General features: G+C 40.2%; 1 protein-coding gene across 1 annotated transcript in view; it reads right to left on the bottom strand.

The window, feature by feature from the left end:
* PREP (prolyl endopeptidase) overlaps nucleotides 1-18,683 on the bottom strand; it is a 167,821-nt gene that overhangs the window by 69,648 nt on the left and 79,490 nt on the right. Inside the window, exons 8-9 of the mRNA XM_006118459.4 lie at nucleotides 15,910-16,101; nucleotides 2,910-3,107 (exon numbers count right to left, since the gene is read on the bottom strand). Of these exons, the coding sequence (XP_006118521.1) occupies nucleotides 2,910-3,107; nucleotides 15,910-16,101 (390 nt within the window). The remainder of the gene's footprint in view (nucleotides 1-2,909; nucleotides 3,108-15,909; nucleotides 16,102-18,683) is intronic.

The raw sequence follows: 18,683 nt of genomic DNA on the forward strand, positions 1-18,683 counted from the left end.
TCAGTTCCAATCTAGAGATACAGTCTTCCCTGCCTCTATTTTTATGCTTGAAACAAACAAAAAACTTACTTTAAGAAAACAGTTCATATTTTGTAGATTAATTTTCTTCCTCTAGTGTAAAATGTAGGGAGACTTTGGATGACAAAATTAAAAAATGATTCTCAGGGTATTAGAAGAGGAAACAGCCCATTTTTGACAGCAAACCCGAACTGAAAGGTCTTTACTTTTAGATGGAAATGATACCTTTTTCAAACTAGCCCTGCTCCATTCCAGATGTTTCGGTTTTTTAAATGAAAAAGACCAGTACTTGACTTCTTCCCAGGCTAAGGAAGTCCACTCCTCCCAAACAACTGTACACACACTGTCTTTTATTGAAGCACGTGCTTTGTCTGTGTGAAAGTTATACTTCATTGTTCAAGTCAGGTATATACAGCAAGGATCCCTTGCAGAATATATATATTTCCAATTTGGGGACAACTTATATCTTTAAGTCAGTGACACTTCCACTGGCACCCTCATGGCCCCATAATATGCCAACATTTTTATGGCTGTCCTCAAACAACATTTCCTCAGCCCTCACCCCCTAAGACTCTTTTTCTACATATGCTACATTGCTGACATCATCATCATATGGACTCACAAGGAGATCCTTGAAGAATTCCATGTGGATTTCCACAATTTCCACACCACCATCAACCCTAGCCTGGACCAGTCAGCACAAGAGAGCCACTTCCTTGACACTACAGTACAGTTAAATGATGGCCACATTAACACCACTATATAGTGGAAACCTACGGACCATTACTCTTACCTACATGCCTCTGGCTTCTATCCAGAACACTTCGCACAATCAACTGTTTACAGCCAAACCCTAAAATACAATCGGATTTGCTCCAATCCCACAGACAGAGACAAACACCTACAAGATCTTTATCAGGCATTCTTAAAACTTAAATTCCCACCTGGGGAAGTGAAGAAACAGATTGACAGAGTCCAACAAGGAAAAGAACAGAACACCACTGGTTATCACCTACAGCCCCCAGCTTAAATCCCTCCAGCACATCATTGACAATCTACAGTGGAAAACGATCTCTCACTCTCACAGGCCTTGGGACACTGGCCAATCCTTGCCTACAGACAACTCCCTCGACTGGAAACAAATCCTTTCCAGCAGCCATATGTCACACCTCAGATATACTCACCCAGGAACCTACCCCTGCAACAAACCCCACCGCCAACTCTGTCCACACATCTATCTATACAAGTGACATCATCACAGGACCTATCCACATAAACCCACAACATCAGGGGTTCATACAGTGGCACATCCTCTAACATGATATATGCCAGCAATAATCCTCCGCCATGTTTATTGGCCAAACTGGACAGTCTCTACAACAAAGGATAAATGGACACAAATCAGACATCAGAAATGGTAACACACACAAAGCTGCAGGGGAACGTTTTAGTTTGCTTGGGCACTCAATCATGGATTTAAAAGTAGCAGTTATTCTACAATGGAATTTCAGCAGCCAACAACAGAGAGAGTACAAGCCACAACTTCAGACAAAACTGGAGGGTCTTTGTAGCACTGTGGAGTGTAGGGCCTGTCACACACAAACTGTTTTTGGAATAAGTTCTCTCAGGCCAACTATAAACTGCCACTAGTGAGAGGTAATCAGAATGCCACTGAGTGCTCCATGTATTTCTTCAACAGGTGCAGAGAAGAAACTGGGATAAGTGGCAAAATTATGAAGTTTAACTGTTTCTCCAGATCCAACTACTTGATTTTGTGTTATTCAGAAGAAAGATGTTTGGGTCAGTAGCCCTTCACAGACCACCCAAAGAAGAGAAATGCTTCTTTCTCCACTACATATGACTGGAAAGCATACCCTTGTTTTAGTATCAAGCTGCTCATTCTCTAGGCTGTACTAATGACCTGAATTTCAGAGATAATGAGCCCTTTGATGGAAGTTGTGAGTGCTTGATAACTTTTGGGGGATCCCTTCTATTTACTACTTGAGTGGCACAGAATAGTTTGGTTTCCTGAGGGTTGTCATACTTTGAGCTAACACTGGTTGTTGGGTAAAGTATTTGGATGGATGGTTCTTGCTCACATGCTCAGGGTTTAAGTAATCCCCATATATAGGACTAGTATGGAATTTCCCCCCAGGACAGATTGGCAAAAAGAATGCAAGGTCACTGCCATTTGTTGCAGCAGGAAACGCGGGTGGTATGCACAAATCCTCTGTGCCTCTCTCATTTATACAATTCTCCATCATTGAAGTGGCCTTGAGCTTTGGTGCATCACAATCCCTCTTATTCGCTACCTGTGTGGCACACGATAGTTTGGTTTCCTGATGGCTGTTGTACTTTGATCTAACTTTGGTTGTTGGATTTAGTGTTCAAGTGCTGAGTATTATTGGTGGCTTGTTATACACATAAGGTCATATTAGGTGCTTTAAAGCATTTTAGCTTTAAACTCTGGGACAGTTTATTAGGTACCTATGGGATAGTCAAAAAGTATTATCTGGTCTACTTTCACATGAAAGTACACATCTGCTCAAAGCAAATTTATACAGCCTACTATGAGAGCAACACTAATTCCTTTCTTTAAGAGGGAAGAACGAGCAAGAAGTTTCAGTCTTCCAGAGAAGTCTCTAATACTTTCTGAACTTAGCTCTCCAAAGTATTAACTCATTGTAGACCCATAAGATCCCTCTCCATTAATATTTTTAAATGCTCAGTCCAAACAACTACACGCTATTTAGAGGAAAGCACCTTTTTCTGTCTCTCTGAAGATCAAGCCATAATTCTATCACATTATGTGTACAGTGCCTCCTGAACTAAAGATCAATTGGGCAGGTCTCTTGTAAAAGGATAACACCTGAGAAAATAAAGAACCTTACCCGGAGATAAAAAGGATGTAAACTGATAAAATATTTCAGTGTCCTTTTTTTGGCCACTGTATCCCACAATGCTGCCGAGTTCCAAAGGAAAAGTCTTGAGATGTGCACCAGTTGCTAAATCATGAAGTTGTAGAACATTCTTCACATCGTGCAGGTAACACAAAACCAGGAAGGTGGATCTCACACAAGCAACCCATTCTGTAAAAAAGGAAAATGAAAAAAGTTATATATAAATATAAAAAGACAAGCTGACAGGAAAGCGTACAATATTCATAAGACTTACATTCTTAGACCATAAATTCTAACAAATATTTTTCAACCGCCTTACAGTTAATGCCCACAAACTAATAAAGGTGTTTCTATATTCAGTGTTGTATGGCTCATCTTGCTATTGCGTGTCCAGTTTTTCAAAGCAATATCTGATACAAAAGTATTGTCAAAACTTACTAGTTTTCTTCGTAAAAGGGGTAATAATCTTTCTGTCAAAAATATAATAGGGAAATATTTATGAAAGCATATGAGATGGAAAACTAAATTACAGCTTTTGTGCAAACAAAATGTATGAGAATTAAAAGGTGAACTGCTTTGTTCATTGCCATTTCTGTATCATTTAAAGGATTCAATATACTATTCTTACTATTCAAGCTGAATAAAGACGCTTAATGGAATCCATAGAATCTTAAGCTAGTGTTCTGAGAACAGTAATGCAATTAAGTTAAGACAAAGAACATATGCTTCTTTTTCAGATGATTAATACTTAATATTGAAAAGTACTAAACCTTTAAGTATGAAGAGTAAACTATTTAAAAATATACAGTTTCAAGGACAAAAGCTATTTTTTAGTTAAAAATATGTAAAGCTATGTGGTTGGAAATAGAAAAAGCTAAGCATTTAGAAGTAAAAAAAATATAAATATTAGAACATCTTCACATTTCATACAATCTCTTAATATATACAAATATTAAAATATAAAATATTACATTGCAGGGGAAAAAACCTTTAACTCTGTCCCTGTGCTTCCAACAGCTCTAATTATGAACCATAAATCCTCTTACAATCATCCAGCATACATCACAAACATTTTCAACCTGGGCAGCCGCAAACCTTCACAAACTGTCACCTAACTGCAATATGAAGCTAACAGGCCACACTGCAGTTCATTCACTTCTCATCTGGTACACACACAGATTGCTTACATATATTGGCATTCAGCTTGTAAATCCTCAGAAGCAAGAACTGTCATTTATTGGAATTGTACAATGCATACCACATTGAGTACCAACCTGGTGAGGCCTCCAAATATCAGACTATTAAAGTTAATTTCCAAGCAAGTATGCATGTGCCTGTATATTTTAATCTAATATAAAGCCAATAGAAAATTTAGGATTTCCTAGATAGAGTGGGCAGGAATTTGAATTTCTATCCCATGGAAAATTTGCCTTTCTGAAAGAATTTTCATTATAAATTGGAACAAAATCAGAAAGGGAAATTTTTCCATGGAAAATTTTCAGTTTCAGAAGAACCTAAATGGAATTTTCTAAAATTTCTGGGCAGGTAATCCTTCAGAATATTTTGATGTCACTAACTCAGCATTTTCTGACACAAAATTGGTCTGTGGGAAAATCTTCGAGCGGCTCAACCCCTAAGGTATGTGATTCTACCTTGCCACATCTCTCCTGGGAAGTATATGAGCTCTTCAGGGTGCCAATTTTTCCATATCACATACCATGTGGCATTCACTTTGATGCTCTGCATTGGTGTACAGATTTGATGTTCCTTTGAGCACACACCATTCTTAGCATGACCTAGAGTGCCTGGGATTTCTCTCCTGCTTTAATAGGACTTGTTGTTATGCCTGTTAACTTCCAAATGCAGGAAAAAAAATCAGCTTACAAACCCCAGCTTCTAGTTAAGTATTTCTGCCATTTAGGAAAATGGTTACTTAGTTGGCAGCTAACTAAAACATTTTCTCTCACATACAGTAGTTCCTCTGCCAAATCAAATTCCTCCACCAAATTTAGACAAAATCCATACAGAGGTAAAGGATAAGAAAGGAGATGAGGGGAAAATTAACAATAAGTCCTCCTTTCTATTACTGAGATAAGCAGATAACTATTCTTGCATTCTTCAGGACAAAACTGTGGATTCTGTCCCTATCAAGAAGAGGACCTGGTCCATTTGGATCAGATTGAAAGGCTGGATCACAGGGAAATAAAAGTTATCTTCTGGGTCCTGCTTGCAGGAAATTGCAGAGATGCCATTAAATGAGCAAAGACTAGACCTAGGACTGCCTAGGATACACCTTGTTCCATCTAAGTAACATCACGAACAATGTTTCAGAGAGGTAGTCGTGTTAGTCTGTTTCAGCAAAAACAAGGAGTCCAATGGCACTTTCAAGACTAAGGTGTGTGAAAGTAGAAAGAATTATACTGTAAGAGAAAGATGAATTGTACTGTAATAATTGAATAAGTTGAAGGAATTCTGTTTGTCTTTTAAGAGGAAGAAGAAAAGTATGTTAATGTTGATTGTAGGTATGCAGATCAAGGTGCTAGCCAATTTGGGCCTGAGTTTAACAGGAAAAGGAACATTAGGTGTTAGACCAGCAGACCAGGGAGACGGGGAGCAAAGCCGCGGAGCACGCGGGCAGCAGGACAGCCGCAGCGCATCTGGGCTGTCCCGCTGCCCCCGTGCTCCGCGGCTTTTCTCCGGACGCCTGTGGTACAGCAGCTGGGGCACTGCTGGTTTGTCCCATAGTGCCGCTCTGGGCGCTACTGGACCAGCCCGGCAGCACCCCAGCTGCTCTGCCCCAGGCGTCCCAATTCAGCCACTGCTGGTCAGTTTCAGCAGCGGCTGACTTGGGGACGCCTGGGGTTCTTAAGTTGAATCTGTATGTAAGAACTAGCATCCAGATTCAGCCTGTTGAAACTGATCAGCGGCTGATTCCAGGAAGCCCGGGGCAGAGCAACTCTGCCTCGGGCTTCCTGTAGTCAGCGCTGGTCAGTTTCAGCAGCGGCTGAATCTGGATGCCAGTTCCGACTTACATACAGATTCAACTTAAGAACAAACCTACAGTCCCTATCTTGTACGTAACCCGGGGACTGCCTGTACTATAAGGCTACGTCTAGACTGGCATGATTTTGCGGAAATACTTTTAACGGAAAAATTTTTCCGTTAAAAGTATTTCCGCAAAAGAGCGTGTAGATTGGCACGGATGTTTTTGCGCAAAAGCATCCGTGCCAAGTATAGATGTGCTTTTACGCAAGAAAGCTCCGATGACCATTTTATCCATCGGGCTTTCTTGCGCAAAAAATTAAGGTGCCTGTCTACACTGGCCCTCTTGCGCAAGTATTCTTGTGCAATAGGGCTTATCCCTGAGCGGAAGTGTCAAACTATGAGCGCAAGCAGCACTGAATGCTTACATTAGAACATCAGTGCTCTTGCGCAAATTCAAGCGGCCAGTGTAGACAGCAGGCAAGTTTTTTCTATACAGGCAGTCCCCGGGTTACGTACAAGATAGGGACTGTAGGTTTGTTCTTAAGTTGAATTTGTATGTAAGTCGGAACTGGTACATATTGTAGGGGAAACTCTAGCCAAACATTTCTCCAGAGCTCAGTTTTATTCTCCCACACCTCACTTCCCTCAGTCCTTTATTCTCAAACTGAGGTGTCTGCTGAGAAAAGCCACTCCGCGTCTCCCTGGTCTGCTGGGGGGGGGGGGGGGGGGCACTAGCTTCGCGTCTCCCTGGTCTGCTGGGGGGAAGCAGCTAGTGCGGGGTTGCTTCACCCCGTTTGTAAGTAGGGATCCGATGTAAGTCGGATCCATGTAACCCGGGGACTGCCTGTATAACAAACCATAGGTTTCTATATAACAAACACATAAGGAGACAAAGGAACATACCAAAATAAGGTCCTGACATGTTTCTGGTCAGTGGAAAAATTTCAATAGGTTTCAATAAGGCTAGGATTATACCCCTACTGTAACACAACCTCTACTGCCATACATGTGCAAGAGGAAAACAAATGCAAGTTGTTCTAAAGCTGTAAACTAAGCCTCTCAAGAAAGCCTCTAGGTCGGTCATGGTTCAGGTTTGCCAAGGTATCTTTTGAGAAAAAAAGCTAAGACTGACCTGTAGTAGCACTGGCTATGAGAAGTCAAAGATTTCAGTTAAAGATGCACTTCTGGACTATAACATTTCCTCTAGACTGTGGCTTATAGATTGTGTCTTGGTCTGAGTATCTTCTGATTGAGTGAGCATCTCAGGAGGTAGCTCAGAGTTGTTACTAAGATACGGTGAGGCTAAGCCACATCCCAAGCTATTAAAAGTTTTCTACAACAAGCTCATCAATCCGGACCTTTGTGTTGCTGCCAATTCCCTGCTTCCTACTAGCCTTCAGTGCAATTCACAGCACATTTTCTTAAGGCTCTGAACAAAGTTTGTGAACTGTTCCTAAAGAATATTCAAACTCACGCACTTTCCATTTGCAAGCAAGATTCCCCAGAGTAAATATTCATGGATTTTTTAAAGGCAACATGAAAGTAATGGAATGCATGAATCTCCTGATAACTGTAATAAACATATAGTTATTACTCAGATTACTTCTCTTCACGATCAACAATTTTGTGATCCTAATTCCAAAGTTTGAACTTGTTTTCTGACCCAGTTTTGCTAAAATCTTATTTTTATTGGAGTATATTTGATTATAGAGTTTTTTGTTTTCAGATCTTGTCCTTCCATTGCAACATACTACATATTTAAAAGCAATGAACAAGCAAGCTCTTCAAGAATGTACAGATTTCTTTGTTACGCATTGAACTTAAGTTTTATATTGATTGGACAATATCCAGAGGTTTGGAAGTGTGCTTTATAGTAAATTTAATTAATAAATTCAATTAGAAATCTGTTATACCAACAGCAAATAATGAAAAGTTATTTTATTAGCAAACTTTGCCATAAAAACCAAAATGCCTACAGGGCAAGGCTTAGGCATTTATGTTAGAAGGCTCTAAAGCTGAAGCTTAAAACTAAGAAAAAACGTGATAAAAATAAATAACATTTTGTGTTTGTATGAAACCTTTTACCTGAGGGAATAAAAGCACTTTCAAATATTTAATTAAGGCTTATAAGCCCTTCTGGGATAGGGTAGTGCTGCTATCCTCATTTTGGAAATGGGGAAATTGAGGTGGAAAGATGTCAACTGAGTTGCTTCAGGTCACTTAAGTCTGTGACAGCCAGGAACATGACTCATCTCTGAGTCCTAAGTCTTAAACGGCTAAGTAAAAATAACACCTTTTTACTCAGTAGATTCTGTTTGGAGTCTTTCACAGTTGTAGGGCTAGCTGCATCTCTGACCTCTCTCTAATTTCCCAAATGGAAGCTCCCCAGGTATCAGGCTGCATGCCTTTTACCTTGGTTTGAGGTGGAGCTGTTCAAATCTGCCACTCTTAGACCCACTGCTGGGATACAGTATTCTATACGCTGACTGTCTTTGCCCAGCAAGTCTGAGTTTGGTCTTTCCTTTCAGGTATCTGCAACCTACAGATGACAATGACTCAGAACAGACTTCTTAAAATAAAAGTATTGTTTGTCTAGTGACAGGAGCAAAGCATAGCATAAGAAAATAAGGCTTCTTAAAACAGCAAAAGGCCTGACTTACCCCACAGCTTATCTTGCCTGAGGCCAGATCTATACTAGAACCAGAAAATCAGCTTTAAGATATTCCAGTCCAGCTACGCAGCTGGAGTCGACATACCATCGACTCCCCTTACTGGGGGTGCTCTCAGCGTTTGATTTAATGGGACCTTATGAGTTGCCAAACTTTTGGGTTGGGGGCCATTTAAGGTTGCCAGGTCCCCTTTTTGAATGGACTCTCCAGTTGAAAACCAGGCACTAGCAACCCTAAATAGTGCCCAGATACAATATCCAAAAACTGTATTATCCGGTTAAAACACAGATGGTTGGTGGTAATCCTACATATGATGCCAGCAGTGTTACACTGGTCTAACTGAGGGCCTAATTTGGCTTTCAGAATCTTTATTCATAGTGAATAGACACATAACGGAATGAATCATGCTTTATTCTCATAGTGCAGGTGAATATCTACAAGGCCATCAGTAAAGGAGAGGAGAGTGAAACAAAATAATAAAACTACTATTTTTTCACCTGTAAATGAATACATCTGATTCAGTGGCTAGGCAAACAATAAAACATGAAGCTGTTTTTAAAGCGTCTCTACTCTCTCTTCTGGTTGCAATGTATAATTGGTTTGGAAGTTCACTAAAATCTGCTTAGGGGCAATTGATTGGGCTATAGGTGAGCTCCAAAAGGGAGGAATCCTCCCTCATACATTACAAGGGTGTAGTGATGCCATTTCAAAACTTGTGCTCTGGATTAAGGATTAAAATACATCCTGTGGTTTTATTGTCCACTATTCTTCCCTCTGCTGCTGGTGAAATGCCAAACGCCTAGGCAGTGTGGCTCTTTCCTCCATCAGTCAGCTGCAGGGCTATCTATACTTTAATATTAATTATCAAACATACACCAAGATTTAGACTGAGAATTAAATGTAATACTATACAAATTCTCTCCAGTTGGCAGGACATGGGTAGGCATGCATATAATGGTAAATGTCCTGAGCCCTTCCTTAACCATTTTCATTTTAAATGGTTGTCATGTTTCTTGCCCTTCACTCACTGATTAGAGTTCTAAATTTATCTTTACTGTGTGTCCCTACTGAGAATTATGTAAACCATGACAGTTCTTACTGTTTGGGAGAGAGTGATTCAAATTAAGAATGCAAATGAATAATTCTTTACGTTCTGTGCTTTTAAACATCTGTCATATTAACAACCTCATATTTTAGGAATACATTTGTTTTTTCAAAGTTTTACGGAATTTGTAATGTAGGACTGGGTTCTCAAAAAAAAAAAAAAAAAAAAAAAAATGAAAGCCCACAGCCAACTGTACCTGGAGGACTGGGTCAATAAAACCAAATTAAATTCACTCATCTTGGTATGTGTTTTTTTCCCTCCCCTTAGCTATTAGCTGCACTACAAATGCAGCATGACATATTTTTTACTCTGTGGAAACTTTTTGCCACTGGAAGATATTGGCAGTGTTTCACATTTATTACTCCATCTCACAAAATCTATTTCCATTATAATGTGGCAGATGTTTTTTGCAAAATTAAGTTCACAACCAGAAAAGGAGGAGATACAACTAACAAGTAGATCACAGAAACATAGCAGAATTCTGAGTTAGATTTCCATATTCTATTCTAACCAAGAAAAATATTTGTAACTTTGAGCATCAGTTGCTAAATTGTTTGTGAAGTGACTTTCAATACTGATAGTTATATCTTGGTACATAATCATTATATACAACCAATTGGACAACTAGACCCCCCCACAAAATCTCAAAGTTCATCATCATCTTCTTGTACGGACAAGAAGCAATGAGCTTAAATTGCAACAAGGGAAGTTTAGGTTGGAAATTAGGAAAAACTTCCTAACCGTCAAGGTGGTTAAACCCTGGAATAAATTGCCTAGGGAGGTTGTGGGTTCTCCATCACTGGAGATATTTAACATCAGTTTGGATAGACATATATTAGGGATGATCTAGACGGTACTTGGTCCTGACGTGAGGGCAGGAGACTGGACTTGATGATCTCTCGAGGTCCCTTCCAGTTCTAGTATTCTATGATTCTATCAAAAGAAAGCTCCCCACAGACCATGACTCCAGACAAACTATCTTAAAGCAGCACCCTAACAGAACAACAAGTGCAAAATCACACATCTCCACAGCTGCAATGATCAACACCCACCCCTCCACAGCACACCTTTCAAGATCAGTGGAGCCTGCACTTGTCTATCACAAAATGCCCCAATAATTATTAGGGATGTTAACGGGTAACCGATTAATGGTTATCTGGTAAAGATCACCTTTAACAATTAACTGGTACCCAGAGAGCAGACCCCTCCCTGCAGCCCCTGCGTGGGGCTTCCGGCTCCCGGCCTATGTGAGCCAGAAGCGAGCAGCCCCATGCAGAGCTGGAAGCCAACCAACTCAAGCAGCTCCTGCCCAGGGTAGGGGGGCCACTCCAGCCCATCCATCCCTGTTTAATAAGTTAACTAGTTAAACGTAACATTTAACCAGTTCACTAATTAAACAGGATTTTACATTCCTAATAACTATAGGTGAAAATATGCTCTTGAACAAACTTACGCAGGAAAATGACAAAAGACAAAAACAAATTATCTCTATATCAGTGGTCCCCAACACTGCGCCCACGGGTGCCATGGCGTCTGCGGAGGCATTTGTGTGTGCCTGCCAAGTGCTCGGGGCTCGCCCCGCCCCAGATGCATGGGGAGCACCGGCCCTGGGCGCGTGGCGAATTGGCCGCCCTGGCCTTAGGCACGTGGCAAATTGGCCACCTCCCCAAGTGCATGGCTATGGGAGCGCCGGCCCCGGGTGCACGGCGAATTGGCCTCTCCGCCCCCAGGCGCGCAGCCATGGGGGGTGCCAGCTCTGAGCGCGCAGCTCTGGAGGGAGCTGGCCCCAGGCTTGCAGCGAATGGGCAGCCCCGCCCATGGCCACGCGGCGCATGGGATTGCTGGCCCCAGGCACGTGGCTCATGGGGGTGTGGCGTATGCGCGGCCCTGCCCCTGGGCGCGCGCGAGTGTCCCCGCTCTCTGGCAGGCTCACGGCCCCACCCCCTGGTGCCCGGCAGCTCCAAATGGTTGGGGACCACTGCTTTAGATGAACACTTTTCACAAAGTGGTCACACTACATCTGACCTATCAAACCTCATCTTCATAAGAAATCTGCACAGCACTCTCAAAAGTTTAATTTCTTTACTCTTCCAGACACTAAAAATTATGGACTGAACAGAGAGATTGTAACCCACTACATTCCTCTTTTTGTTTTGTGGCTGAAGAGTTGTTAACAAGCCACTCTATGAGGGACATTAAAAAGCATTTTTTTTTTTTTGGTAAACACGTAACCATTGAAAATTTCAGCAGTTACATGTTTAGACGCAGTGGTGGGGGAAGGGGAAAGGTGACTTCTCAGGAGCTGATGTTTGTGGAGATCCTGTTTAAAAGCCAGCTCCCCACAAGCAATGGCTCTGCCTGTTCCCCCCCGCATCTCTCCCTCCCGCTGCTGCCTCTGTATCAGAGGCAGCAGCGCAGGGGAAGGCCTTGTGTGTAACCTGTTTAGCCATGTAACCTAACCCATCCCTACACACTATCTTGAAGAGTATATGTAATTACTACTTACATTATGTGCTAATTACTTATATTAAACAATCTAGTACACCTAGCATTTTGCTGTGGTGCTGGGACTTTTCCCAGACCTGAAGGAGAGCTCTGTGTGCCTCAAATGCTTATTTCTCTCACCAGCAAGAAGTTGGCTCAAAAAAAAGATATTACCTCACCCATTTTGTTTCTCTAAGCAGCAAATACTCATTTAACCTTTGAATTCTTATACTCATAGTTTTTGTAGGTGGTGTTTCACTACCATGCCATCTTTGTATCAAAATCAATTTCACTTGATTCTAAGGCTTTCGCAGCAATAAATTATTAACCTTCTGCTATAATTATGTCTTGCCAAACCAAATCTTGGAAGGACTAAAGCAATATGACATAATGGCAGGCTGGTCTTTCCTCACTACAATAGTTTACTCTTTAGAAATGAAGGATTCTGGCTTATCAACTGCGAACTAGTGATATTTTCTTTTATTCAGAGTGATATGTCTAGATTATTACAAGCAGCCATGGTTCCTTTGGCACAACAGAATACAGCCCTTTGAGATATATATGTATGTATGTATGACACCTATACATTAAACTGTTTTAGATTATTTCATTTTAATGTGGTCTTTAATATACACTTAATTCCTATTATCTAATTTAATAAAGCCACTCACTAATCCAGTATAATGATTACTTTACATAACTGTCTCTATATAGCAAAGTAACGAGTATGGTGGGAGGGGGGGGGAGGGCGAGAGATTGAAAATATTTACTGGAGCTCTGTGTTAGACATTATATTTTCTATATTGTTGTGTCCAGCTGCTCTGTATGTAGGTATAGTGAAATTTTGATTATTCAGACCATAGCCTTCCAAAACTTTGAGATCTCTGCAGGTCAGGTACATCCACTGATGTATGGGTTGAAGTGTTAGAGAAATTTGTTAGTCTCGAAAGGCCAGTGCCCTCAGTACTCCCGTGTATCTGAACCTACGATTGTCAAAATGAAGTCCTAATTCCACACATACTCAAATTGACTTTGCCCATAGAATGGAAAAGCTGAAGCAGAAATCTGTTGTGAGATAACTCTGTATGTGCTAAAATGAAAAATCAAGGCTGAGCACATTTCAGAAAAGTAGTACAGGTCTCTAGTCCAGAAACTCTCTGGTCCAGAAATGTCTGGAATGATTTTAAGTTAGCTGGATGTTCACTTTTCATGGGTGTGGCCAAGCTTCCAGCAGTCCTAAAAAGTTTGTTTATAGCCACCAGTTGTAGCTCTCAGTGTTCTGTGCCATTATTTAGCTCTAGTCTACCCCTAACTGTCTTCTAACAGCCTAATAAACAGTGGAAGTGTTGGTAATGCTGCCAGACAATACTGACCCCCCATGGTTCAGAAATTTCTCTGGTTTGGACCTGGTCAGGTTCCAAGCGTGCTGGACTAGAGAGGTTCATCCTGTAACAAAATGTATTAGGACACATATGCCAAGATCCATAGCATTTGGGAATGTTCAGACTTTTAGCAATATAATTTAACTCGAATCCATATTTTACATTGCTGTTACCTATGACTTAATACAACTTAACAGACTGATGACCAATTTTCTGATGACCAGAATGGAAGTTAATTTGTCACTTCTATTATTTATTATGCAAATAGCACTGACAACATGCTTTGCCCTGCTAGTTGTCCCTGACTCAAAGCACTTACAACCTAAAATAGAGACAGAGAGGGCTATCAATTTTAGAGTATGATCAAGCTGTGATTGCCATCTTTGCAACCCAAGAACCCTGTGGCAATCAAAGCCTACAGTCCCATTTTACTTTGAGCATAACCTGGAAAAGCATAGCCCAATTACATGCCATTCCTCATGATATGATTCATATAGATTTTATTGATTTATGTATTGATTATAATGATTAACTGGGTAAAAATGAATAAGAATGAATGTAGATACAGTACGATTGTGGCAGCGGAAAGAGGAGGCAAAACATCAAGAGACCTGATTGCGCAAAGTGACTATGGGACAAACAACATGAGGAACTTGTAATTAAGAACACAAGAAAAGCACAATTAAGGAGAATGATTATTTGTGTGATGCACAGAGGAAAGGCTTGTACAGCAGTTTCTCAGTGAATCATCATCAGAGCTACTGATTAGAAGTGTATAAGGGTCCTTTGCACTGGGGCATCAGTGATCAACAGATGCCAAGGCAGCATGTGCACTGACATTCTCCAGCCTATTCCAGCTACTATCAGGGTTGGCATTCTGATAAGTACACTTGTGTGAATATGCTTGAAAAGGGGAATAAGCTATATAACAATTCCATATAAGCGATCTTAACATCTTTGTCTGTTGATATATATACGGAATAAAACTAATATGAGGATACTACTCTCGTTGTGCCCTCAATCCTTCCTTCTGCTCTCTTCTATAAGTTTTCCAGAGTGGTCTGATCACCCACACCCAGAGGGATAGATTTGTAACCCCCACCTCCCCCATCATCCTTGTAACAGGAACAGAGGATGGGAAATGGTGGTGGTGTAGAGCTTGTTAAGATGGCTCTATGCCAGTTTTAAAGCAGCTTTACAGCCTTTTGTGGCACATAAAATAGGGAAAGAATGTGGCCCAAGGACTGCTGGATACATTGGGAAATCTAAAGGAGGGAATCATAATTCTTAACAAATTATTCTTATGCATTTACATCTTCCAGGTGTCATGGAAGAATTGATCCAAGAGTGATTTGAAGAGAAGGGAGTGGAGGCTGCATTCGCTGGAATATAGCAGTCACGATGTGAGTAGACCAGACTCTATTATTTCACCATTGATATAAAAAAAGCCATGCACAGAAAAATTTGCATAGAAAATGTGAAGGGATTTGAACAAAAACTGGTAAAGAAATATGTAGCTTTCAAACAGCCTGTATTATGCTAGTCAGGTACAAAAACACAATGTACTATAGAGAACATGGTGCACCTAAATGTATGAAATGCACTTGCGAAACACTTGGACAGTAACACTCCAGGTCAGGCATTTCTACAATATTTACAATTAATTCTGACTTATAAACACTACAAATATTCCAAAATGAATACAGTTTTAAAAAACTCCTAACTTACTGCAAAGTTTGGAATATACTGTACTGCGTCTTTATTGTAATTAATTCAAAATCAGAAGGCCCTGCTTTGACTTTTCCTTAGATATTAAAAACCAAAAAAACCAAAAAAACACTCTACCCACCTCCTTCATGCTCTCAAATCTGGCCTTGCCTTTCAGCACCACCAATTCCTGTCAACTCAGGAAAGGTAGCTTACACATGCTTCTCAAAGCCTGAACTCCAGTTTACAGTGTGCCATAATGCTACTAGGTTAGCTCTTAGTGTCTGCTTTCAAGGCCTCAGTAATTATAGCTGAGTGCCTGACAAATGCTAAGTCAATGTTCACAAAGCCTCATGAAACAGGGCTAATATTATCCTCTTTTTACAGATGGTGAAAGTGAGACACCAAGAGACAAGCAATTTGACAAATGTCACACAGGAAGTCTGCGACAAATGTAGGAACTGAATGTAGATCTCTCATGTCTCAGTCTGGTGCCTTAACAAAAGTTATCCTTCAATTCAAAAGAATCCCAACAAGCATAAATAGGAAACAGGGGGTCTAAGAGACAAGCCCCTTTCAATAACTAGCAGACCTACTTCATTTGGGGAAAACAAAACAAAACCAAAACAAACCATTTTTCATTTGTTTTATAGTCTTACCTAGAACATCTCTCTCATGCTCAGGAACAAGCACTTTCCATTTGGATTCATCTGAATCAAGGAAGTCAATATTGATTAATCGATAATTTGGAGCATGGCGGTTTGTCTTGAAAGTGAATACTGTTCCCTCACTGGTGACATAGTCATACTCAGCATCGAAGTTGTCTATCAGCTTCACCCATTGAAGAATTCCTAAGAGCAAACAAATGATTTGTATTAATTCCATACTCCTTAAACAAGAAACATTTTAATTTTTAAAATAAAGTTCTTCTAGCTGCACAATATAATGGTTATTCCTGCATATCATTACAAACAAGATTTGTGATGAATAAGTACTAAATAGCAGAAGTAATCTTACCAATTCATAAATGAAATTCCAATGCAGTGATACTTTACAGCATTTGGTAGTTACCCAAAGAAAGATCAGACTTATCAATGTTAATTACAATGTAATTTTTAAGTTTATGTGGCATGAATCTCTGATTTTCCTAGGAACTTTTGGAAATGTTTCACTGAGTAAAAAAGAGGCAGTTTGCTTTTAAATCTGAATTGGCTTGATTGTGTCACACTGAATTTACCCGTACACATTTGAGGATAGAAACAGACTGTGTAACAGATTCCAATACTTTTATTCTTATTATTTACTATATTTATATAGGCCCTAGAAAAAAAAGGAGGCAAGAATAAACTAGATATACAGTACTTATGCTATGTCCAGAACTTAACCAAACAATTAGACTTATATTAGATACAACATCTGCCATACTGAAAATCAGGTTCCTTATTAAAGCAGAAGTCACAAGAAAACCATCAATCGCCTACTCAGAGATTCAAAAACACCCAAAAAGAACAGAAGTTTGATTCTTTGCTATCAAGAACAAAGGCAATCAGAGATTCAAAGGCCAGAAGGGACCATTGTAATGATCTATTCTAACCTTCTGTACTGAAGAAGCCATAGAACTTCCTCAACATAATTCCAAGAGCATAATTTTAAGGAAAAAAAAATACTGATCTACTATTGTCAGTGATAAAGGATCCCCTGGTTAATTACCCTCATTGTTAAAAATGTATGCCTTATTTTCAATCTGAATTTATCTAGCTTCAACTTCTACTCACTGGATGGTTAGACTTTCTTGACTAGACTGAAAAGTCTATTATTCATGAGAGGCGGGTGAAGGCCCAGAGGGGGAAGGCAGCTGAAGCCCTCCCCTTCTTCCTTCCAAAGCCCTATCCCTTCCCCTGAGACCATGCCCTTTCACTACCTTTCCTGGTGGCCCCAGCCATTCCCTGCTGCATGGCACTGCCCCAGGTTTCCCCAGCTGCAGGCAGCCAGGCAGTGTGGGAAATTTTGGGAAAGCAATGCCTTCTCTTGCCTACATTATTAAATACTTGTTCCACATGTAGGTACTTACAGATTTAGTGTTTGCTTTGGTATGCAAACTGATAATCCATGTGTATAGGTATAATGGACTAGCTCTATAAAACTCCTCACCGATTTTTAAATCACAACCCAATTCAGTAATATTATTAACTGAAATAATACAAGAAAAGTGGAGATAACTGAACTTTAATTATTGTAAATAAAAAACCAAAACAAAGGGTACATCTACATAGCAGCATTATTTCGGAATAACTGATGTTATCCCAAAATAACATAGTCCGCGTCTACACTACAAGCCTTTATTTCGAAATAATGTCGAGCTGGAGGACTTCTTACTCTGACTCATGGCAACCCCCATTTCATGAAGAGTAAGAGAAGTCGAAGAAAGAATGCCAAAAGGCGAGAAACTATTTCAACACAATTGATGTAGCTGAAGTTGTGCAGCTTAATTTGACTTGAGCCCTGCTATGCCTACATACCCTAAGAGACCTATTGAATGGCTTAAGCCACTCTAACCCTATTAAAAGTAACAAGTTCATTTATTAGACTTGTTGTATATAATCTGGATTCTGAAAGCTCATGATCTAATACATGTGTTAGTCTCTAAAATGCCACAGGACTCCTTGTTTTTAAAATTACAGACTAACACTGCTACCTCTCTGAGATTTTGGTTTCTTGTGAAATTCTGTCAGAAACAGGATAATTGAGGTTGATCAGAGCACCTGTATACTTGGGATTTTTCTAAACCAGCTATTAAAAATGAATTAAAAATAAAGTGACATTAAAAAATTAAATAATCTGAGATGGAGTGTGAATGAAGTGAAGAAGATATCACTTTTGTAATTCTATAGTGCCTATCTGTTATAGCAACCATCTAACCTCACAAGACAACAATTCTTGACCGAAAGAGTTTGCAGTCTAAGACGGCAAAATACAAAAGGAGAAGGGGGAGAAAGATAACAATATGAACCCCCATTTTTTTTTAAATTAGGGCTGTCAATTAATTGTAGTTAACTCATGCAATGAACTAAAAAAAGGAAGAGACATGGGCCAGGAGGAGCTGGCAGCATGGCCCCAGGAGCTGTTGTCGCCTGTAGCCAGACAGGAACACCTCCCCCCCCCCCGCAACATCCGTCTTGCTTGCCCCTTCTACCATCTACCTGCTGGTCAGGTTAGGTAATTGCCCCCCGAGGTCCACATGGGGACGCCCAGCCTCGTATTCGTCTTTCCTATGGATTGAGTGACTGGTTCTGGCCTGACACGCTGGAATTAAGAGATGCAGAAGGGGGTAAAAATTGTACCTGTATGTGTCCTTTGTCTTAGTGCATGCATAGACTGAGAGCTCTTTAAAGATTAAGCTGTCATTTGGTACCATTATTTTTGTTTTGTTTTC

The sequence above is a fragment of the Pelodiscus sinensis genome, chromosome 3, assembly GCF_049634645.1.
Source record: "Pelodiscus sinensis isolate JC-2024 chromosome 3, ASM4963464v1, whole genome shotgun sequence".
NCBI classification, from domain to species: Eukaryota; Metazoa; Chordata; order Testudines; family Trionychidae; genus Pelodiscus; species Pelodiscus sinensis.